This window comes from Diabrotica virgifera, chromosome 3 (genome assembly GCF_917563875.1).
Source record: "Diabrotica virgifera virgifera chromosome 3, PGI_DIABVI_V3a".
NCBI classification, from domain to species: domain Eukaryota; kingdom Metazoa; phylum Arthropoda; class Insecta; order Coleoptera; family Chrysomelidae; genus Diabrotica; species Diabrotica virgifera.
Window position 1 is genome coordinate 82,042,078 of NC_065445.1, and position 26,546 is coordinate 82,068,623.

The window sequence follows — 26,546 nt, forward strand, 5'->3', positions numbered from 1 at the left end:
CTTTTATTTTTTACTTTTAAATCTATAATTTTATATTTGTCAAGCATATTTTTAACAACCCTTAATCAGTGTCGTGACCAAATCCTCAGTATATTTAATTAAATGTAGTATTTTACTACACATAATATATATGTCATAATATATTCGATTAATGAATTCAGTTCATTATTATACTATTATTATAGTATTATGTTAGATAATTCGTTGCGGTTATTTTATATTTTTCTTCTTAGATATCCCCTCTAGTTCATATTTCCATCAAATTCTGTTTCTGGATATTATTATTTAATATCAGTTTTGTTCTGTAAACTTTCTATTTATGTGAGTCATCCTGGGCAAGCAATTCAACAATTTATGTTGGTAAGGAAATACCATAAAAACTGTAGGGGAATAAATTAGTCAAATACACAGTTAATAACATGAATAATATCAAAAATCATCGAGCAAATCACCTTGTAAGAAGAACACAAGAATAACGGACCGGGAGTTGTTGCACATATGCAGTTTCCGTAATACAGAGAGATTAAAGAAAAGTATCTTTATGGTATACTAAAGTATACTAAATGTGCAGTCACTCGAGCGTTATGGGGACCTATTGGGTTGTGAAGAGTAGGTCCTAAAACCAAATAAAAGTTAAGTAAAGTTTTCCATTTTAGTGGGGACTTTCTTTTTTTTAATTTAATTTTCCATTTTCAACAACCGTTTTTTTTTAGATTATATTGCCATCTATCCATAATTCGAAAAAATGTCTCGAATAAAAGTTACTTATTTTTACGCAAGGAACGACACAGTAGTACCGTGAGTGGCCGACTGTAGACAAGGAACTTCAGCTTCATTCAGTTTGTTAACGGTCAAAGCAATCAAAATCATAACATTAAAATAAAAAAGGACAAAGATACAGAAAAATAAGTTACAGGTATATAATATGTTACACTTGAAACGTATGTTATACGTAAGAACTTGGAGAAGACCAATGAGGGCAGTGGCGTAGCGTAATGGGGCGGCAGGGGTGGTCCGCCCCGAACGGCACTTTTAGGGGGCGGCAAAATTTAACAATAAATATTAAAAATAGTTTGTAAATATTTGAATTATTTTATATTTTCATCGCAACTACAAATTCGGACCGATTGAAAGGAGCACGGAATCTTTAAAATCAAAAGGAGAGACAAGATGGCTTACTAAGGAATGGTTTTACCGTACATTGGATGGCTTATTCTCCATCTAACGCATCATTATTTTGCTTTTATTGTCGTTTATTTGAGAACGTAAATACACCGAAGACTTCAAGTTAGAGAGCTGGCTTCAAAAAGGACAGACTATTGACAAAAAAGAGCAAGACATTTGGCAAAAGAGATAAAGAAATGGCAGGAAATTCTTATCAGAATGTTTGATATTATAAGATTCCTTGCCAAACAAAATTTAGCTTTACATGGACATATAAAAAACGACACCAGTACCAATAGAGGAAACTTTTTAGAATTGGTTAATTTAATTACAAAATACGATTCTGTCCTTCGTGAAAATCTTGTAATGTGTGGCAAAATTCCAATCACTTATATGTCACCACAAATACAAAACGAATTTATTGCCATTTTGCGAAATAATGTTCGCCAACATTTCATCGGAAAAATAAAAAAGGATAAGTAATATTTAATTATTATATTCGACAGCACTCCAGATCTTTCTCATAAAGATCAAACAAGTCAGGTATTAAGATAATTAAGGTAATTGAGGTAATTGAAAATCAGGAAGTAAAAGTAATGGAATCTTTTATAGATTTCATTGAAACTAAAGACAAAACTGCTGAAGGAATTTCAAAGATAATTTTGGACAAGATTCAAGCTGATGGTCTAAATATAAGCAACTGTAGAGGCCAAGTATATGAGAATGTTGCTGTTATGGCTGGAAAGTATTCAGGAGTTCAGCAAAGAATAAACCCCAAAGCTGAATTCGTACCTTGCTCTTGCTCAAATCATTCGTTAAACCTAGTTTGTTTACACGCTGCCTCAGTTGAAGTGGATTCAGTAACTTTTTTCGACACTTTAGAACGTTGCTATTCTTTTTTTTTGCTCATCGACACATCGCACAGTGGTGAATTTCGCCGAAAAGCTGGCCAAAATGTAAAAATCTAAGTTTATAGATATACCCTGAGAAATTTTATATGAACCTTGCTCTGTTGGTTTTTGAGAATCATAAACGGCCATTAAGGGTAGAACAATACAAGCAGATCATGCATGGGCGCCCATCTAAAAATTTTTTACGGGAGGGGCCAGACGTGAAGATGTTGCACATTACATTTTGTATACTTTGGATGACAATATATTATAGTTTAAAGCAACAGAGAAGCTAGGGGGGGCCGTGGCCATGCCCATGGACATGGGCGCCTATGAGATCATATATTTATATTAAAGTTGTGATTGAACGACAGCGGACCAAATCAAAATTAAGTGTGTTATACAATAATATTGGGGCATTGTTTGGTTTTCATTTAGAACTGTAGACGTGTATTATTTTGTTAGTTTATAGTGGATGCTATGTCTGGAGGTAAGTGGAGTATTTTAATATACTTTTTAGACTTTTTTCTTCATAAAATAGACTTTATTTACAACATGTTTGAAAATTGGCAAGAATTTTCAATCGTTTTAAGTTTTCCAAGTTTTAAAAAGGGAAAAGTAAAAAAGTCTACTTTGCTCAGCAAAGATATTTTGTTTAATAAATAGTTCAAAATGTATATAAATATTCCTCAAAAAATCATCTGCAGACAAATGCATCCTTAGCGGAATTTTTCATTTTAAAGAAATATAACATGCTGGAGAATTTGTACATGAAAATACTTTAATGTTATATGGTCAGTTAATAAAGTAAGAACAAAATATGAAGCATCTGATCCAGCAAATTTACAGTTTTTTTACACAAGAGCCGCTGTGTTTTGTTATTTTTTTTTTGCTTTCTTCTTCTTTTTTTTTAATCTTTAAGTCCTTTTACTCTTATGTATAATCCTGTTTTTGCTTCGTTACTTTTATATTTTTTAATAATTTTGGTCGTGTGAGCCAAAAATTTTAATTTTTTAAAAATGAAATGCATAAACGAAACTTTGTGGTAAGAAGCCACATATTGGTAGGTAATAATTATAATTAATCGGATCCATTTACGAAACAATTAAGATGTATTAAGAGTTGACCTACCTATTTTTGGCTTCTTAATATAAAGTATCGTTTATGCATTTTATTTAAAAAAAAAAGGCAACATTTTTGGACTCACACGACCAAAATTATTAAAAAAATATAAAAATAAGAAAGCAAAAAGATAGACCTATACATAAAGGTAAAATGACTTAAAGATTAAAAAAAGAAGAAGAAAGCAAAAAAAAATAACAAAAAACTGCGGTTCTTGTGTAAAATAAATGTAAATTTTCTGGATCAACTGCTTCATATTTTGTTTTTACTTTATTAACTGAACATAACATTAAAGTCTCTTAATGTAGAAATTATCCAGCATGTTACAGTTTTTTAAAATGAAGAATTCCGCTAAGTTTGCAACTTGTTGCAGATGATTTCTTGAGGAATATTTATATACATATTGAATTATTTATTAATAAAAAAATCTTTGCTGACTAAAGCTGACTTTTTTACTTTTCCCATTTTAAAACTTGGTAAACAGAAAACGATTGAAGATTCTTGACATCATTTTGTAAATATGTTGTAAATAAAGTTTATGTTAGGAAAAAGAATCTAAAAAGTAAATTGAAATACTCCACTTACCTCAAGAAATAGCATCCACTATAAAATAACAAAATAATACACGTCTATAGTTTTAAACGAAAACCAAACAATGCCTCAAATTGTATAACACACTTTAATTTTATTCGGTCCGCTTTCGTTCAATCCCAACTTTACACTAATATAAATATGTGATATGCTTGTATTGTTCTACCCTCAACGGCCGTTTATGATCCTCCGAAACCTACAGATCAAGATTCATATAAAATTTCTCGGAATATATAAACTTAAATTTTTGCCTAGTTCATCCGTGACATTTCTTTCTTTGCAATTCGGGAAGGCCCTAAGCTATGGTAAATGGTTAAAGCGGAGAGAAGAGGATATGGGTTTACTGATGAGGGGAAAAAGATCTCCGAAACCGGTATAGACTCTTCCTGCACTCTCCGCTTTAACCAGAGTATTATGCAGCTGCTGCATTTTCGTTTTGCAAAGAAATTGAGAATGTTTATACATTTTTAAATTTTTGCATTTTGGCCAGGTTTTCGGCAAAATTCACCACTGTGCATCGTTGGAAAGTTCTGATAGCAGCTATAGGCAAAAGGAAAAGGGTTCAAGACACGCGGTGGAGTGCAAGATGCGATGCCGTAAATGTGACATGGCATCATTACAAAGACATTCTCGTCACATTATAAAAACTGACAGAGGCAGGTGAAAGCTTAAACACTAGGACAGATGCAGCTGCTTTACTAGTTTCGATGCAGTCATTTTCCTTTCTTTGTTCTTTGGGACTGTGGCAACCGGTGCTACATGAAGTGAATGATGCACAAAAATTTTTACAAACAAGGGGACTTGACATAATATTGTGCGCTCAGAAAGTAAATGCTTTGCAGATAATATCGATAGAGAATTAATAAACGTGATTGTAAAACTTGGATAAACTTTTTTATTTAAAATCTAACCTGTATAATGCAAAATAATGATGACTGTTCTCGCCGAAAAGTTCTCTATAATTAATGTATGTAATGTATATAGTATACATTAAATTAAAATACCTAAATAAGAGGGCGGCAAAATTGTCTTTCGCCCCGGGCAGCCGACACTCACGCTACGTTACTGAATGAGGGACCAGCAATATTGGAGGCATAGTTTGAAGGAGACCAAGGCTCGATTTATAAAGCCTGATTTGGGCTGTAGTGGCATACAGAGAACAAAGATGTCGGAATCAACAGAAAAAACTAACTCTGTAGCTATATATTCGCAGTAGATGTCACTTAATTATTACTAAAACAATAATAGAATTCTAACAATAAATCACTGAAAACTTTTGTTTTCAATACTTAAACAAAATTTATTAAGGTAATGTCACTACAGCAGTTTCGGCAGAGTGCTTTTCTCAAGTGATGTATTTTAATATTTGTCTGCACTCAAAGTCTCTAACTGAGAGATAGCTTGAGGTGTGGGGAGTTGTTGGTCTCAATTGGTCATTCAGAATTATATCTGTATTTTTCAATTTATTGATTTCCATAGATTCTAATAAAGATAGCTGAAGGCCATTAGTTTGAATATCTGTTCCGATTTGAAACTGTTCATTAAAACTAAAACTTAATGATCTAGAATTCTAGAAGGTGAAGTTTTATGTAGAATCTGTTTTTCTATTATTGAAAGCCCTTTTGTGTTTTGTTATACGTTTGTCAAAAGCTCTGCCACTCTGACCGATGTAAGTTTTTGGACAGTCATCACATATTAGTTTGTATACCCCACTCTGTAATTGCTTTTTCTTTTGGCTCTTATCGTTTTAAGTTGTTGTTTATTCTAAAAGCTGGTGTTAGTCCTTTCTTTTTTATGTGTGGCTATTTTCGTTGCTGTCTATAATATTACATATATTCAAAATAATGTCTTAAAACGATATCCGGAGAAGAAATCGAAACGCCAAATAACAATTATTATAAAACGTAATTTTCAAATGTATTTTTAACTTTTAAAATGTATTTAAAAAATAATATTTAACTCCTATATTTCAACAATCCATTCCAAGCTTTCTGATTAGTTATATGACAACCTCACAGGTTTTTGATTTCCCTATAATGTAAATTTGTCATGATAGTACAAAAAACTAGTAATACAATTATAATTTTTTATAAATAAAATACCAAAAATATATACAAATATATCAACATTTATATTGTAATGTACAAAATAATTAGCTAACTAAATACAACATATATCAAGTACAACCACAGTACAAACAAGAGTGTTCTTATTAGTACATACCAATAAAATTGCCAAAAACATTGGTTAGTTTATTAGGTAAGTAAACAAGATTTCTAAAAAAAATTAAGATTTATATTTTAAACAAATTATGTTATATTAAATAATTCAATAAATTATTCTGTTTGATCCTAACGCCACTACTAACGTATCAACAAAGCATACGCTGTTTACTTCTGAACATACCAGTTAAAGTCAGACTAAATATTAAATTTTAATAAAATATAAATATCATTTGCTAGTAAATTTAATTATTAGGTATATAAGATAACGATGAGGTAGACTTTGTTTAAAAATAAAATTTGATTACACTTTGAAAGCAATTTATTAAAAACTAACGTTAAAAAGGTTAGTAGAAATGTAATTAAAAATTTATTTCTTATATACTCTTATAATTAAAAATGAAATGTTTACATTTACCGGACTTCCCTCTAACGAGGGCATATTGACTCTTCCATCTATTTTACGTGTCGTTTTACCTTGATGACTCAAAAATATCCTTAGTTCGAAAATTTTACTATTTTAATATTAATTTAATTTAATTTAATAATTAAATGTTCAGCAAAATTCCAAAAATATTGGTTACTTTATTAATAGTGTGACCAACTAGCCCGAAAAATCCGGGACATGGCCCGAATTACGAAGTCGTGTCCCGGCGTCCCAGACAAGGCTTCCGGGCCATCCGAATTTTCAACGTTTCGGTAAAATTCCATTTTAAAATTTTGAATATATCAATTCTTCTAAGAATTCATCTATCAAATTGAATTGGTGGGACGAAAAAGTCGACAATTTCTAGACTGTTATACTAATACCACATCCAAAACGCATGCATTTTATATCGTCGTAATGGGCGGAGGTAAATTCCTCACCAACCAGTAAAAACATATAATCCGACAGGTATTTTCCTCACCAAATTTAAAGGTTCCTATTAATCCGGTAGGTATTTTCCTCACCAACTCAGGTAATAAAATAAAAATATAGGTTTAATTTAAGAATGTCTATGAAAGCATCCGAAATCCAAACACAAGACATTAATTTCCTTACATTATAATACATAATAGTTTATAATATAGATAATATACAAGACGTATTAATTATTATTTAATATTTACTATAATAAGACAGACACTTTACAAAATCCATTCTAGTCATTTGATTAGACTGATATCTTATTAATAAATTTACTACATTTTTCAATTTCAGTTTAACTTGTTTATTTTTGATAGGTTTTGCAATATGCAAACTTTAAATTTTAACATACGTATCTACCTGAAATTCTTTAATTTTTTCAAAGAAAATATATATGGATGGATGCGTATTACAAAACGATAAATTAAAATGCGAATGAAAAGATTCGCAAGCATTCGTAATACGAATAACAGAAGAATTTGCCTCTGTCCACAAATATGGGGAGAAAATGGTATTTTCGTCTATATAAGTTTCAACTAAATAATCAACATATCTATCTTAAATTTCATTTTCTGGTTTGCATGACATTAAATCAAACACAAAACAAGCTGATACGTCTTCTGGTTTTATATGTAAGGCCAAAAGTATGTTTGAGCCACTTGCCTCCTACAGAATAATTTTTATATTCTGATTCAGGAAACCAAAACATTTCTATACCAAGCTTGGTGTAGGTGAAATTTACAACCATGTATTTCAGTGTTCGGACACATTTCAATGATTGCATTATGTATAGCCTTTTCAAAATCTTCATAAATTTTACTAGCATTAAACTCAATTTTGAGATCTTTAAAAATTTCTGATTTTAACGAATAAAAAATATTGTAAATTTCTGTTTTTTTTGTTTGGCAGTAAACAGTATAATAAAGAAATATAATGCCCATTAATTAGCCCATGAATAGTGAATAATTGCAAATAATATGTGGTACAGTAAGAAAATGTGCCATCCATATAATAAAATTCAATGTGGCTAAAAGTCTTATATTTGTTTCACAACTAAATACAATTATCCTACTTTTGACACAGTTTATAAAGAGGAAATTTTCCCTCTTGGTCTTGGTTATTTTTTGAGCACACCTCTTCACAAATTCTTGAACCTCATCAATATTGGAAGTAAGTCGACCAGGCATCATTTTTCGCCGATAATTATATATTTATTCTTATGTAACTGACAACAATCGTAGTATTTGTTTCAGACAAATTAGCTGCAAGCGCTTGGCGTATAATTTTTGCTGGTTTTTTAATATTCTCTTTGGCTTTACGTTTACAATAGTTAGAAATAATTTTTCGATCTAACTTCTGACAATCTGGTTCATGATTATGTTGTAGGCTACTTCTAGATATTGTAAAATTTGCACCAATAGTAAAAAATTTCGCACTACAAGTTGTTTTATCCTCCAGAACACTTCTGCACTTTTTAAAACTTTCACTTTATAAAAAATAAAATTTTCAAATACCAATACCGAGTAAGGTTTACCGCGATCACTTTCTATTAAACATGCCATTTTTGTCAAAATTCCAATTGTGACTAAAAATGATATAATATAATTAATTAATTAATTGTTATAGGTACCTACTGTAATTTAATAGTAGATAAATAATTCAATTGAATGCCTTTTAGTAAAATCTACCTGAAATAACTGAAATAACCATTTCGGTCTTGGTGAGGAAAATACCTGTGGGATTAAGACATACCCTTCTAAACGCAGGTAAAAGATTATTTTGGTGAGGAAATTACACCCGCCGGTCGTAATAGTTCTACGAAAACTCAAACTCTTGACTTTTTCCGGTTTCTGTATTTTAATTATCGTCTTCTGAAAAGACGATTTAAAAACATGAATATCAAATAATGATGATTATATTTTAACCCAAGGTTCAATTTACATGGAAATCCAACAGATGATTTTCTAATTTTTCGTTTTTTGAGAACGATTTCCGGATTGCAAGTCGAAACGTCAAAAACTAACAAAAATGTAATTATCATTACAACCCATTCCATCAAAAAAATTTTTGTCAACATAAAAATGTTAAATAATCAATAAAATGATGATATATTATAGTTTTATATTTAAAAAAAATGGCCCGATTTTCATTGAAAAGTCCCGGATTTTAGGTAGTTTTTTCAGTTTTGTCCCGAATTCGACTAAATTGGAGTTGGTCACACTATTAAGCAAAATAATTTAAAACTTTATGATACTTTATATTGAGTAATTTACTTTATATTCGCTTGCTTTACATGCAAGGAGTTCATTATTTTAAAAATTTTATTTTTAATCCTTTTAAAAGTGGCTTGATCCTAATTAAAAAAAACTGAGCGCGTTGATTGTAGGTGGCAAATAATTGTATCCCCCGTCGCATGGCGACGGGAAAAATAACTAGTTTGTAATAAAATAATAAATTATATAGCGGTTTTCATATTGTGGCGGTTGCCAATTCACTAAAAGAATAAGAACTACTCGTTGGTCATACTGTGGCTATAAAATCGAAATATGTTACTCATCCTAATATTTTTTATTTAATTACAAAAGTTTCCAACAATTAAACAGTAACCGAAAATATAAGCAACAGTGTAGTAAAGCCCCTAAGTTTTATTTCTTAACAAGTACACGGACTAACAGGCTTAAAACACTCTGGAATGCATATATGTATGTCTAACTGTAGCTAGTGCATACTAAACATTACTTTTGATCCTCAAGTGGTAATATCACAGGTTGTCATTTTCAAGTACAGTATGCGGAAAAATAACCAGTAATAAAATGAATATTTATATGTCTATGATTATTTATATATTTAGTATACATACATGATATAGCCTTGCAAGCATTATTCACGACCACGTACCCGATAAAACAGATGTTAAAGATCACCTCTGGCACAAAAAAATCTTTAATTCTACTTCGCAATTCCGGAATGTCAGAAGGCGCATCGGTCTTCCTCCTTCAGTATTCCCCTAATATACGCATCAGGTGGCGTTAGGTCTGGTGAGTGCGATGGGTACGGATAATTATTGCCAGGTGACATAAGGCAATCTCCAAAATGATCTCGCAGTATTCGAAGAGACTCCCTAGCTGTGTGACAGGTGGCCCCGTCTTGCTGAAACCATTTTCCGTTTTCGTGACCATTTCCGTATAACCGAAAATAGTACTACGCAATAAAAAAATTTTCTGCAAAGCTTAGAACCATCCTGAAGCACCCGACATTCACATACGTTATAACGACGTTCGTAAACCACTCAGTACGTTTCGGCGCATAACAGTTTGAGACTTACGCATTTACAGTACTGTTTATTTTGCCGCATACCGTATATTTAATTTACAAATCTCAACAAAACAGTATACGCCAGTCAATGGGAGCAAGAATAGGACATAACCTCCGAATTCTATCCTACTTCATGGATTTTAATGAAATTTTGGGCCTAGCCTTTACTTATCTCCTAATTCAAAGTCTACCATATGCCGATGTGAGCTTTTATCTTGGGGGTGGTTCCTACCCCTTCTTAGGGGTGGAAATTTTTTTAGTTAAAATTACTACGGAATTCGCTAAAGAACCTAATTCTTAGCAAAAACTGTTCTATAATTTTTTTTTGAAAACTCAATACTTTTTGAGATACTCGTGGTTGAAAATTGGCCATTTTCATTAAAACATAACACCTTTTCAAACGGTTTTTTGCGAATACCTTAAAAACTATACATCTAACTAAAAAAACTATATTAAACTTTTTTGTAGGTTATAAAAAACAAAGAGACACTTGCCTTCATAAATCTTCTAGTTATAATACAAAAAGAGATATGGTAGGTGAAAATCGTTTGTTTTTTGGTACATTCTCAAATTGGTGTATTCAACTTGAAATAACAGAGAAACGATCGATGTTAGGTGTATAATGCTACTAATACGTTTTGTAGTGCTTGAAAAGACCTTTAAAATGAGCTATATTAAAGGTCTATTACATTAAAACAAAGTGAGATATGCTGCAAACAAAATTGATAACTAATGTATTTTAAGAAAAAATAAGAAGTAATTTTAATCCCCATCCACCAAAATGTAAATGCATCGTTTTGCTTCTTCAATACCTTTTATTATAGTGATATTTATATTTTTAAAAAGTTGGACGGGTTTAAAATGAATGGTTTTTGAAAAAAAAAAAGATCAAATTATAAGCGCATTTTTAAAATTTCTTAAAAATCTTCCCTTTTCTCCATGTAACTTGAAAATGATAAGAGATACAGTAATGAGAAATAAAAAGGAAATTTTTATCGGAAAAAGCCCTACATTTTTGTGTGGTATCTTTTTTTCGTATCTCTTCAGGGTCGTAACTACGATTTTTTGGGCCCCGGGGCAAATGTGATCTGGGGGCCCCCTACCGGGAGGTCTGGGGAATTCACCCCCAGAGCAAGGGGGGTCCGGAAAAATGACTGATATTTAACCCCTTGAAAGCGCATTTTCCCTCCTATGTGAACACCACACTCTCTTCTTTCTTTTTTTTTTTCAGCATGTCCTGCAATAACTATAAAATTAGCAGCGCTAATGATTACAGCTTCATCTGTATCTGACATTGCGGACGGATGATCAACGAATGCGTTCGTTCGCTACAATGTAAATGGTCTTACTTTGCACCGAAAGAATAACCAAGAAAACACCTACGAATTCATTCCTTCGTTCGTGTTCACTTTGATTTAAAAGTACCTTAAGGTTCCTTAAGCTACTGCAGTGTGAGCCAAGCACACTCAGTGAAGCTGGTCAGTGTACTGGTGGGACTGATCCTAATGTGCTCATTTTATCTCATCTTACCTTTCTTTTCAATATGTGGTTCCTTTCACGTACCAAGATGTGGTCTGGGGTAAATTTATTAAGACAAAGTAGCTGGGACCTGGGGTCCCTATTTCGGTTGCATTTTAGTTTTTATTTCGCCAAAATAACTAATTTTCTCAGTCACAATTTATATGTTTACGAAAGGTCTCGGGGCCCCAGCTTAGCCCGGGCACCCCTCTTCCAATGGCATTTTAGGTTTTATTACGCCGAAATAACTAATTTCTTAAGTAATACATAATTTAAATTTTTATGTTAAGGTCTCGGGAGCCCCAGCTTAGCTCAGGCCTCAGGGGCCCTGTTCTGTTCCAATTGCATTTTAGTCTAATAGACTAAATTCCCCAGTGAAAAATTAAAACTATGTTGCTGTCTTTTTAAAATTGTGTCATTTGAAAATATTTAGTTGGGATCGGCTTTTAAAATACATATTTTTATTTTCCTCGTTAAAATCTATGGACGGGCCCCCCTTGTCGGGGGCCCCGTGCATAGATTTTTTCAAAAACCATTCATTTTAATCCAGTCTAACTTTTTGAACATAGAAATAACACTATAATAAAAAGTATTGAAGAAAGAAAATGATGTATTTAAATTCTGATGGATGAGGGGTTAAATATACTTCTCATTTCTTCTTAAAATACATTAGTCATCAACTTTTTGCAGAACATCTCGCTTAGTTTGAATGTAATCGACATTTAGTATTGCTCGTTTTAAAGGTCTTTTCAAACACTACAAAAGTTATTAGTATCATTATACACCTAAAATCGACAGTTTTTCTGTTATTTTTCAAGTTGAATACATCGATTTGAGCATGCAGCAAAAAAAAACAAACTCTTCTTACCTACCATATCCCTCTTTGTATTTTAACTAGAAGATTTATGAAGGAACGAATCTCTTTGCTTTTTTTATAACCTACAGAAATATTTTATATAGTTTTGTGTTAGATGCATAGTTTTTAAGGTATTCGCAAAAGTCCGTCCGAAAAGTGTCATTTTTCAACGAAAATGGCCAATTTTCAACCACGAATAACTCAAAAAGTATTGAGTTTTCAAAAAATAATTATAGAACAGTTTTTGCTTAAAATTAGGTTCTCTAGCCTCTTCCGTGGCTATTTTAACCAAAACATTTTTCACCCCCGAGAAGGGGTGGGAACCACCCCCAAGATAAAAGCTCACATCGGCATAGGGTAGACTTTATTTCTTGAGCTATTCCCTACTTACTGTGAAAATATCAAGTAAATCGATCTATTAGTAGGATGGAATTCGGAACCAAATACCCTCATTGACTGCCCAGTAAATCATAACTAAAGGCATCATGTGACTAAATATTTAAATACTTGGTTATATAAAACGCATAATTTGTAGTTGATAGCAGAAAATAGAACTATAGAAATGTGTAATGAATGTTATAATGCTATTGTGCTCTTCCTGGCATCAAGATTGAGTTGTATAAAACAAATATAAAGAAAAAAATATAATAACTTAAGTTAATCATTTCAAATACATAGTTTTTAAAAATGACCTTTACATTTAATTATACATAACATGTTTCATTGGTGTGACTTCTTCAGATGTTTATTCGTCAGTTTATTACATCAATTTGCAGCTGGTTTGGATTATCGCTAGAAACTTATAGCAAACTTTATAAATTTAATTGAACAAAATTTTTCTCAATCGTCTTTTACAATAATAATAACAAAATATTTAAATCATCCACTCATCAAGCACCCATCATTGCATCATGACAATCTGAATAATCAGAAATCTAAGTCTGACAGCTTGGTTTAACTGCATTTGCGCTAATCTCTTTAGAGCAGCAGTATCGAAAGTTCGAATTGCCATGATGGTTGCCGACTTTCTAGAGGAGACCGCACATGAAGAAGATACTGGATAGACAGATACACTTCTCTGTATGTATACTTCTAAGTTATTCTGGGCGAGAATCAAAGAAAATCTTTCTATGACCAACCAGGAAACGTACAAAATGATAGGTCTTCCATCAGTGAGTCTTAAGAGAAGATGATTTTAATGCACAAGTTTGCCAGTCCAAGAGAGGATATGAAGGACTATGCCTTGGAACTAGAAATGAAGTTAAATATAATATTCAATTAACAGCCTTAGATATGTGGCGATTCTTAAAACATACCGTCCACAGAAAGTCACCTTAATTTGACAGCAAAACAGCTAAGTGATCAGAGTCAACAACAGCAATGATCATCAAAATTTTAACCAGGAAAAATCAGGAATAAAACAAACGCTCATATGGTGTTGACAGGTGAGATTCTTTGGTGAACGCGCAATAAGAAAAGAGTTCTAGGTGACTAAGTGAAAATTTTACGTGTCCTGGAAGTGTTATAACAGAAAGCGGAGGTACATAAGACGATATTCGTATGAGGATACGAAAAGCCCAACAAGAATTCAGCATGCTCAAACCTGTTTTGAGGTCTGGCCACTATACTACACTATAAGACAAAGATCTAAATATTCCAGTCAAATGTCATGTGTATTCTACACTACAGATGTTGAATCTGGGAGGTGACAAAAACCCTTACAGACAAACTGCAAGACTTTGTTAACAAATGAGGGTAGAAAATGAAATGAAGTCGTCCAGAAACTGAGTATCGATCACAAACTCCGAAAAATAGCTCCAGTATTGCAAAGACTGCCGTAGAGTGGAATCCCTAAGAAAAAGGAAAATGTGGTCGCCCAGCATAAACTTGGTGAAGATCCATCATGGACGAGATAAGCAGTAAAGAAAAGTCTTGGAATGAAGTGAAGGCCTTATCGCAAAATAGAACTCTAAGCTCTCTGCTCACCTTAGGAGTTCAAGAGTTTTATACAGGGTGTCCCCGAAAATAGTTCGTTCCTTAAAGGTATAGGTAAAAGGCACAATGTAGAGCAAAACAGTCTTATAACATTTTTTTCTAAATTGATCCGTTTGACCAAAAAACGAAAATACATTTTGATATGCAAATTGAAGTTTGGCAACAACGCGCAACTCAAAAATCTAAAGATTAAAAAAGCAGGTTTGTAGGTCAGTTGCATCTGGTAGGTAAAATAATGTAAATATCAACCAAACCCATATTCATTATTTTGCAAGTAGGTACATACGATGTCAACAACCCTAAAAATCACACCTTAAAGTAAATAAACAAGAGGTTATTAGGTTAAATTTCCACAGTCACAGCAAGTTGGGCTACGTTGTAATGTCATTCAAATTTATGAAAATAAAAATTCACTAATATGGAGAAAAATGTAATTTTTTTTCTTGGAAACCGTTAACTTTAGAAACAAATGTTATAGGACTTTTTTGTTCTAAATTGTGTATTATATCCATACCTTAAAGGAACGCACTATTTTCGGGGAGACCTATAGCCTTATAAGGTATAGATATAGCCTTATAAGGTGAAAATTGTGGCACATATGTATGAAGGAGTAACAACTAGTATTGGGACAAGTGTGGGAGAGATTGATGTGCCATGTGAAAGTAGGATTGCATCAGCCTTCAGTGCTTATTTCTTATTTAATCTCTTATTGGATCAGATCAAAAACTACAGACTCATATTCCCTAGCGCCTGATATAATATGCTGATGCTGTAGTGTTAGTAGAAAATACTGAAAGGGATTAAATTTAGAACAAAAAATTTGTGAAAACCGTATCAAAAAAGTTAAACCTATTACACCATTTACAATCCGGATGAGGATGGCCATTGATTATAACTATAAACATATGCTTATTAATACTGATATAACATATTTTACTGGTTGCAAAAAACTTTTAAGTTTGTTTTTTGTAAAATATATACCACATAAATACATAATTGCATATTTAATCCAAAACCATCGCAAATTGATGAAACATACTCTAGAACACAAATGTAAGGTGTTTCTTGTCACCAAAAACTTCTATTGCAGTTCAAAAATTTAAGAAACAAAAACATTTATTTATGATAAACAAAGACCAGTCTTACACAAATATAACAATTGTTTTATTCATATTTATTTTGTTCTTTAACTTCTCTACCTAGTCTCACTGCTGGTTTTTCCGAGCTTGTGACAGCTGCCATTTATTTCCTTCATAAGTACAAATGTTTTTCTTAATTTCGAACTTGTTCTGTATATCGTGTCTTCTAAGCAGATGTCGCTCGACGTGTGTTTTCTGATAGCCCCTGTAAGCGCAGATTGCGCATCCAAACCTCGGCAACTGTCCGCACTCGTATTTGATGTGTCTGGCTAATGTTGATTTTTTGGCATATATCTTAAAACATTTGGGGCAGTTATACTCGGGCGGGTCGAAAAGTATGTAACCTGAAAGTGTTTTGTTAAATAAAAAAAAAATAAAAAAAAACAAACATAATAAAATACTAAAATAAAATACAAAGTCTACGAAATAAAAAAAAAGAAACTATAATTAACCAAAATATTACATATTACATACATTTCTTGTAATATTCAATCATAATGTAGAATATTTTGGTAGATTTGTTGTTTCTACTCATTTGATTTAAACATTTAAGTTAACTTTGCCATTTCTTGGTTACACATTTCTTTTAGTTAAATGTTACAAGAAAATCTTATTCAGCCTAAATCTGTAATGATATATCAGGATTGAAATAAAATATAGTATTATTTAACAAAAGCAAAAGAGAAAGAAGAAAAAGAGATTGAAAGTTAGAGTTAAGAGTTAGGGTGGCGAGGTGATACGTTTTCTCCACTTTGTTTTATGGAATGGAAGCTTGAACCTTGAGTGCAACATCAATGAAAAAACTGGAATCATTCGAGATGTGGATGTATGGAAGAATTCTGAAAATATCATTTAACAGAACACGTTACAAACAAAGAGGTTGTGAGGAGGATGAATAAAGAAATGGAAATGTTACATAATATTATAATTAAAACAAGAAAATTGGTATACCTCGGACCTATTACACGTGGAGAGATATACAGCTTGCTCCAAATGATTATACAGGGAAGATGCAAGGAAAAAGAGGCATAAGCAGACGTAGAATGTCATGGCTACGCAACATGAGAGGATAGTTCAGATGTCCACCGAATAAACATTTCAGGGCTCTCTGTAAAGTTCGAACAGCTAAGATGGCACTTGAAAAAAAAGATCGGACGAGCCTTTATGACTAAGTAAATAAATATATGTGAGATAATGCCTACCTTATGGTAACTGGAAAGATAGGAACAATCTGGAAGGATGCTTACTTACGTTAAGCTTATTGTTAAAAGAGTAGGTGTGATATTGGATTTCCTGAACAGACTCAAAAATGTTGGCGGATCAAAGATACTTGTGAAAAGACTGTATACATACTCTTGTATGAAGTGCTGTCGTTGTTGGAGAGTTTAGGATCGTAAATAACATCACGAGAATTAGAGGAATTCTGAGCAAAGCAGTTCTTAGGGTTTATAGGGCGTACCGTACTATGCTAAGGGATGCGGTGACATTACTGGCTGGGTACCACCGATATATGTGACAGCTGAGAAATGGACTAACAATAATTGATGATGAAAGGGAACAGAAGAAGATCGAAATCTGGAACAAATTGGCAAGAGGAAATTTGATGTATGTGTACATTGCCAAAGACGGTATAAATATACTGCAGATCATGGTCTTTATGTAAGGGTTAAATTAGATAAAAATGTGAGATTTGGTTTAGTTAGAGAAATGCAATGACGGTCCTGGTTAAGTTGATACTTCATGGCTACAAATACTGAAAAGAGAAAGAGAGACTAGGGAGAGAGATAGAAAGCAGTAAGAATATTGTAGTATTAGAGTTGTTGTAGTAGAGTAAAGTGGTACATTCACTGAAGAGCAAATGATGGAATGGAGGGAAGATAGTAAGGAATTCCCCGAAGAAAAAAACAGATTGGGAGAGATTTATAAATAATATACATACGTCTTAATAGACAGAGCATACATACACAGGCGACCCTATAGACTTTGTAATGGCAACCGAAGGGCCAATCGAATATATAAAAAAAACTGGACATCTGTTTGTGATGCATTATATAATGCATAAATCTAAATATATTCTGTGATGTACTTAAGCCATACGCTAAATAAAAAATAAATAAACGTCTTAATAGCATGTGAGCAAGGAGACACATCTAATTTCAACAAAAATAACAAAAAATTTATTTAATTCAATATAGAGCGATATAAGTAAACCAAAGAAACTATTCTAAATAAGTAAAAAATCCACCACCTTGTATTTACTCGAAATTTTTAATCAAAATCGATCATAAATCGTTTGTCAAGATCAGATAATAGATAATAAATACACTATTTTCCACAATATATTTAATAAAACTAGCCACTTCCAATAAACAAGAACTTAATAGATTATTTTGATTTTCAAAATTACTGTTTGTTTATTGGAATATTCACGTTAAAAAGTTAGTACCATTATTCTACATTATGATCAAATATTGTTGAAAGTAAGGAAACAACTAATACAAATAAAAATAAAAATAAAATAAAATCAACTAAATGTACATATATTTAAAAAAAGTTCAATAAGTATTTTTTGTTCAAAAAGTAACTAGATCTGATGGTGGTCATGGAATTCTTTAAAGCAGGGATACACGCACAGCCCTGGTTCACCAATACACTGATTGCAATGGTACCTAGTGAATCTTCTAACGTCCTTTTGTTGACACCACCTGCACATCTTCCTGGCAGACTTATTTCCATATTCTTCCACAAAGGGAATTCTTTCTAATATATGTGGACCGGAAACGATTTGCAGGTGATTATTTACGTTAACTAAAAAAGTTATATCTTAGGCAAAGATCATACAACATAATTGTGAAATACAAAAATTTTATTAGGTATTAATTTTTGGGTTGGAAAACATGCATTTGATTATAAAAACTTCAAAATAAAATAAAACCCGACTTTTACAACATGGAACAGGGAATCTGTCCTAGCAAGATGAGTCGACGCAAAACACCTGGCAGATGTCAAACATGGAAACTAGAGACCATATATGCAGGACAGGATGCTCGATTAAGGGAAGCACATATGGCGCAAACAAAAATAAAATATTCGGTTGTATAAAACCAAAATAAAAAACATATTGATTTAATACCAAAATTTATTAGTATTCTTATCAGCTTCACCAATTAATTTACTCATGTTTTATTTTCACTGTTTTACCTTTCCATAAATAAAACGTAGGCAACGTGTACCAAGGAACAACAATGCTTTACACGCTAAAGAGGGTCAAATAGTTACAGCTCCCGGAAAGAACCATGGCCGCTGACAAACGCTGTCGCGTCAGTCGTCCCACCTAAACTTGACGCAGCAGGATTTCTCTCACCGGCCTTGGTTCGGTCAGGGCGTTGTACGTTATTCACATTGCGAAGGGATTCTACAGTTGCAGCCAGCATAAAAGCATGTATCCACTATGTGCGCGCTTCGACTCAGCGCTCCAATCAGTCGGTGGCGGTTTATATGTAGAGGAGCGCATGCCGTATCCATTGGAGCACGAAGCGCCAGAGGTTCGCAAACATAGTGGAAACATGCCTTTACACGCCGCTTAATATGTTTGCACATTAAATAAATTTTGTAATAGTTAGTGGTTTAGTATATTGTTGATGAACATATTCGGTTTATTCTAGTATTGGGACGTAATTTCACTACCGGTGATTCAGTCACCGTGATTTATAGATATTACTCCTGGCTCCTGGCTTTTAACTTCGATAACAGTGATCAGGAACCAGATATATTAGATATCAATTTCACGGTCACCATCTCACAAAACGTGTTTATATAATAAATATTACGATATTCTCGATAAACGTGATTTGGGGAACGGCGAGTAAAGTCACGTATCCATTACACTTGAGCTCCGCGCTCCTGTGCCTACTCCACATAGTGGATACGTTATCGCTCCCGGACCGTGCAACAGTGTGCGCTGGCGGTTTATATGTAGAGGAGCGCATGCCGTATCGATTGGAGCAGTTGCAGGGAACTCGGAGCGCAAGTGTAGTGGATACGTGTCTTAAAATCTGGGGATTTACCAACGGTGAATTTTAGGAACTTTAAAATACGAGGTATTTTATGTTATTACGAAAATACGTATTAAATATTTTTTTCATTCATCAAAACATCCTTAAAAGTTTATAAAAGAATTTACTTGAAATTTGAGAGTTACTATTAGTATTATTTAAAGAGGAAGCATTGTCAAGAAAATTTTATAGTGCTTTCTAAAGCGAACATTAGAAAGATTAAATTAAACTGTTTTAGAAAGACAATCTACAATTTTAGGATTCGTATGCGTATAAGTTTATTTGATATATTATAGTTATTACGCATATGAATCGTAAAATTGTAGATTGCCTTTCTAAAACAGATTTAATTTAATCTCTCTAATCTTCGATATTCTTAATCTCTCTCTAATTCTTTTTGATAAAATCGGCATCACGGCGCTAAAAACTCTCATAAGGACGGCATTGCCTATGTTCCCAAGGTGGGACGGACTATAGTTACGTTAGTTAAACATTATCAATATCAGCGATATATCTATATAGTACTACTTAAAACAGAGTAATCGCAATCGTGTTGTTTAGTTTATGATTACTGTGACTACCTGTTTCTGTAAATCAAAGAACGGTGATCACGGTCACCTTTTAAAATGACTGTTATCAAAAAATCACGGTCGCCGATCGCTGCGTAATTCAAAAATTCCCAAATTCACCTTCATGAGTTTATTCCAATTTGCAAACAACTAAGAAAATATAATATAATAACCCACAGTTATCAACGCACTGTTAATGAAAATATAATTATAGCACGAAAATGGGCAACATTTTCCTAAAGCATTTTGAGTTCAAAGGTTTTAATATGTCAGCACTTGCACCTGCTGTTATGTACTTATTTTTTGCTTTGTAAAATTGTATCATTGTGTGGCTGTTACATACACCAAACCAACATATAAAAGGTGTAACAAAAAAGTCGGTCATAAATTAAATCACATATTCTAGGAACATAAATAGTTCGATTGAATCTAACTTACCTTTGTACAAATATGCACACAAAAAAAAGTTACAGCCCTTTGAAGTTACAAAACGAAAATCGATTTTTTCCAATATATAGAAATCTGTTACGAGCTTTTGTATTAGAAATAGATATGTGGTTTTTTGAAGTTACAACAAGCTCTTTGAAGTTACAAAAAATATTTTGTAAGTACAAAGGGCTGTTACTTTTTTATATGCACATTTGTACTAAAGTTTAGGTTCAACCCAACTATTTTTGGTCCCAGAATATGTGATTTAGTTTATGACCTACCTTTTTGTTACACCTTGTATATAAGGACTATTGAAAAAAAGTAAATAATAAGAAAAGAAAAAATATTTTTAGCATACATTTATTTGTGAAACAGTTAACAAAAGCTAACTATAAACAATATACACAGTAAAAAATACAAAGAAAAATTTGAAAGTGACTGGTTGGTATTTTAAAATTTTTTTAATTTATGAGTGGCGTTAAGAAACCACCTCAATATTATCTTATAATTTATGTGAGGTGAAAGCATTTTTGCTAGTAGAGTTTAGATTAAAAGCGTAGGCGCATAATTTCAGGCCAATACTTTTTAAATGATTCATTTTTTTCGAATCCTGAAAAAACTAAAAAAAATTTTAGAAAAATTTAAACGCAGAATGAAAGAAGATTACATTATTACCGAAGGCCTAAAGTCCCTTAGAATAAACTAAAAATTTCTTTTGAATGAAATATTTGAAATTAAAAATCACACTTAATTTTATTTTTTTTTCACCACTGTAACTTTCGGCCCTCGGTAATTATATAAATAATGTACTTTTGTTCTTTTATTTATTCTTTTATGCTGCGTTTAATTTTTCACAAATACTTATTAGTTTTCTCAGGATTCGAAAAAAAAAGAATGCATTTAAAAAGCATTGGCCCGAAATTTTGCGCTTACGCTCTTAAGGCTCATAGTCTTCAAGAAACTTCTTTAACGTTGATGAATTCTGGTAATATTCACGTCAATTTTTCCGTATTGGAAATACATTATAGAGGATATTGCAGCTTACAATGATCTAGCCCTAGTCGTTACTTTCCGTAGATCTTTTGTTACATTTTTGAGCATCTGGTCAGGGTAATATAAAGTAACTGTCATCGTCAACAACTCTAACGAAATATTTAGCACCAGTTAGAGGACTGGGTGAATGTTTGCTCACATAATGCTTCTTAATTTCATAAGTACGCTTGCTGTAAAAATCGCAAGATATACATTTAAAAGATTTGGTACCCATGCAGTCAAACTTTTGATGGTAGCTTAAGGCTCTGATATTCTTGAATTCTTTGTGGCATCTCTCACATATTTCACGAGGACCTAAAAATAATAATCGTTGATATCGATTTTACAAGTAAATGTATAAAAACTTTTGAATTTTAAAGACAAATATTTAACCCGGCATTGGTCGCTTTGGCTTTTACGTGAGTGGTCGCACGTGAGATTTTGTTTCACATATCCAACTTTTTAGGCTATTGATTATGTACTATAGAAAGGAACTACAACGTTAACGGGGTTTTATTATTTCATATGGTCAATGAATCTCTATATATGAAAAAACCGCGGAGTGCTACCATTTAAAGGGGTGCGTTTTTGAGAAATGGGTGAATTAGTCCCTGGGCACAGGTTACATTAGGGCGAGTTCTATGCACTTTTGGTACAAACACTTCTACATAAAAATTGTTCCTAGTTAAATTTCCTATCTAAATATAACTTTTTTTACAAAAAGTCAAAGATACCTTTTTTTACAAAAATATATTCAAAAGAAAAAGCACAAAGAAACCCAAAAGAAAGAAATTTTGTTTTTTGTCCCATAACTTTTGTCCACGGGGATATAGGTATAGACATTGCTTCACGGAAAAAAAACTTTCTAATTTTATCTTTAAAATGATGTTTGGTAGAGGTCATTAGGATTTACAGTTTTCGAAATATGATTTTTCAAAGTTCGCCACTCACAGCAATTTTGGGCAATTTTCCTTGTTATTTCGCAAATATTGTTCTGTAACTTTTTTCTACGTAACTTTAGACATATGCAATGGTACATGTAAGAGGAATAGAAATCAATTACCTTTAAAATGTGCTACTGTATAATGTTGTACGACTTTTTTTAAAGAGGTTATCTTTTTCAAGACTATACTTTTAACGAGTTTTTATATTTTTTACGATTATTTTTTAAATTTCCCATTATAACTTTTTTTATACAATTAGGTATATATTATATAATAAAAAAGAAAGCTTATTCTGTTTACTTTAAAATGGTGTATTATAAAAAATTCTAGGATTATTTTTGAATAAGATATGCTTTTTCAAAATGTAATAAGTACTAGCAACGATTTTTGATTTTAGGATTATTTTTTAAATTCCTCATTATAACTTTTTTATGTGATTGTGTGTTATGATTGAATCTTGTTTTTTATAGGTAATACTTTGGATCCAGTTGACTCGGCCGGGCAAACTTCAAAATATGGATTAATTCCAATATTTACTGTCAAAGCTCCTGCACCACAAGCTTTGCTTGCAAAAATAGCATGTAAATGTACCAAAGGATGTACAAAAAACTGCGGTTGTTGGAAGATAGGAATTAGTTGTTCAATATTCTGCAAAGGGTGCATGTGCATGGGTCCTAATTGTGGGAACTCTAAGATAACTGAGTCACACTGAGGTGTCAGAGGAAGATATTGAAGCTAATGCTAACGAAGAGATGAACTTTGATTTTGAAAATTTTTTAAATGTCAACGCTTAAATAATTTTAACTAAAGTGATGTTTTCTAAGACTAATGTTTATGTAATTTTTGTAAAAGAAATGTAATTTTTAAATAATACAGGTAAAAAAATATCAAAGAATGACTCGGTTTCCATTACATATTTAAATATAGATGATACACCATTTTAAAGAACAGAAAGTAAGCTCTCTTTATTGAGCAATATAGTATATTCATGTACAAGAAAAAAAGTTATGAGATATTTCAAAAATAATCGTAAAAAATGTAAAAAATAATATTTTTTTATATTAGGTATTATATAATATATAATATATAATATATAATATAATATTATATTATATATACTATATATAATCTAATATATTATATATAATATATTATATAGTATTATTTTATTTTTATTATATTATAAAAAATCGTTAAAAGTATACAACTTTGAAAAACCATAATCTCTTTAAAAAAAAGTCGTACAACGTTATACAGTAGACCATTTTAAAGGTTATTGATTTCTATTCCTATTACGTGTACCATTGCATATACCTAAAGTTACGTAGAAAAAAGTTACAGAACAATATTTGCGAAATAAGGAAAATTGTCCATAATTGTTGTGAGTGGCGATCTTTGAATAATCATATTTCGAAAACTATAAATCCTAATTACCTCTACTAAACAACATTTTAAAGAAAAAATATATAGGTTTTTTTTCTGTAAAGCAATGTCTATACCTATATCCTCGTGGACAAAAGTTATGGGACAAAAAACAAAATTTCTTTCTTTTGGGTTTCTTTGTGCTTTTTCTTTTGAATATATTTTTGTAAAATAAAAGTATCATTGACTTTAAAAAGTGATATCTAGATAGGAAATTTAACCAGGAACAATTCTTATGTAGATATGTTTGTACCAAAAGTGCATAGAACTCACCCTAATGTAACCTGTGCCCAGGGACTAATTCACCCATTTCTCAAAAACGCACCCCTTTAAATGGTAGCTCTCCGCGGTTTTTTCATATATAGATGTTCATTGACCATATGAAATAATAAAACCCCGTTAACGTTGTAGTTCCTTTTAGCTATCTTATTTTGAATATAATCAATAGCCTATTTACCCTTTTTTACGAAATAAAATTTTCAAAATCGATTTTATGAATAAAGCTATTAGGTTTGTTCCAACCCGTCACATTACCGTTCTTGAACCGTTACCCACATGCGCAGCGCAGTAACACATTTATCGTTAGTGCGCATACTCATAACCGTTCAAAATCGGTAATGTGACGGGTTGGAACAAACCTAATATTAGCTTTATACAATTAGGGGAGTGCAATTAGAACGAAAACATGCATTGTTTCGGAAAAATTCAAACAATCTTATATTTTTCTAAAACTTTTTTTGTTAGTTTATATACATGTTAAAGTAAAAAATTCTACTCGCAGATTTGGCCGCTAATTCTTTATTAATTGTTTAAACAATAACAATTGTTTTGTATTAATAATTTTAAAAATATCGTTAAATTAATTATTTTACTTTGATCAAATATGTTTCTATTTTGTTTTTGATTATGCTGAATCCGAATATGGCATTGCAATTTGAAAATTCTTATACAGAAGCTCTTATACAGTGTGTCTGCGTAGCTAGGAACCACATGGAAAACTTTTTGAAGTTATACTTCTTTACCGGCGATAGAGGGTGAATTTTTATATGTTAAAACCTATCAGCCCGGCGCATGCGCATTATAACTTTGTTCTGATTGGACGTTCAAATGACATGTCAAAAATTATCCGATATGGCAGCTGTAGGACAGCTGTGGTTTGGAGGTAAAGGTAAAGGTAAACAAATGTATAATATATTAGTTTTATTGTAGTGAGGACAGAAACAAAAAAGTTTATAATATTGTAGTGACTTTTAAATAGTTTTTAAAAGCAACAGGTACATAATAATTGTTAATGTATCATGGGTATAAACCTACCTATTTGATCTGCCAAAATACATAGTATGTAATACTTTTATTTATATAATTTGATTACCATCAAAATTTCTATCAATATTCACCTAATATATTGTTTTCTTACTCTATGTTTTGTTGTATTTTTTCAATTCTAAATCATTTCAATTCAAAATTAAAATAATTTGATCAATTTTCAAAATATCAAAATATCACAAGTTTAATCCGTTTAGTTAGTCGATCTTCGTAAATAATGACACATAGTGTCCGTGGCTAAGCGTTGAAGGCGAATGAATTCCAATACCAACCGCGCTTATCAGCGCTGGTTCGAGTCCCAATAGAAACTTTCTTTTTTGTTTTTTTTAATACATTTTATGATTGTAAGTATATTTATTATATAATTGTATTTTCAGAAAATACGTATTTAGTTAAAAAATAATCATTTGTGGCTTGTTTAATGTGTTTGTGTGTGTTTTATTCTTTTATTATTTTAATTTTTGGCACTGTTCTAATAAAAATGTTTGAGAAGTAGTAAGTATAAATTAGTTTAATATTTAAACAAAATATAAATAAAAAGTACGTTCTTTTTTATTATCAATCTTACGAAAAAAAGTTATTCTTAATCAAATGCTCTGGATAGTCAAAAATCTAAAACTCAACCATCACTTATCAAATTTTATCAATTTTATACGAGTTATGTCAAAAATAGGAATTTCGTTAAGGAGTAAAGTACCTTTATATTCCAGAATATCAAAAAATTCTAGTATTAAAATTTGTTTGAAATTCAAAAATATGTCTAAATATACAATTACATCATTATAATAAAAAAAAAATTCAATTTTTTCTCAAATTACGGATACTCATCATCATTTTATTACAATTATGATAACTATTTTATTATCACTTTTACGAAAAAAAGTTATTCTTCATAAAATACTCTCCCTGGTCTAAAATCTAAGATACCACCATACGATATCAAACTTTTTTAATTTTATACGAGGTATGTAAGAAATATGAATTTTTCTTAAGAGTCAAGTGCCTTTATTATTCACAATATTTTAATTAGAAGGATGTAATTGAACACTA

General features: G+C 31.5%; 1 protein-coding gene across 11 annotated transcripts in view; it reads right to left on the reverse strand.

Annotated features, from left to right (window-relative positions):
• The window catches only part of LOC114336038 (longitudinals lacking protein, isoforms H/M/V), a 630,205-nt gene that overhangs the window by 71,795 nt on the left and 531,864 nt on the right, over positions 1-26,546 (reverse strand). The window contains exon 5 of one of the 11 annotated variants that reach the window (XM_050646575.1): positions 15,771-16,063. The exons of 8 other annotated variants lie outside the window; for them this stretch is intronic. In XM_050646575.1, coding sequence (XP_050502532.1) covers positions 15,786-16,063 — 278 coding nt within the window. In that variant the 3' untranslated portion in view covers positions 15,771-15,785. Of the gene's footprint in view, positions 1-15,770; positions 16,064-16,146; positions 18,528-21,116; positions 22,120-26,546 lie in introns of those variants that run through there. 2 more of the 11 variants (XM_050646598.1, XM_050646586.1) reach the window with 2 other exon arrangements.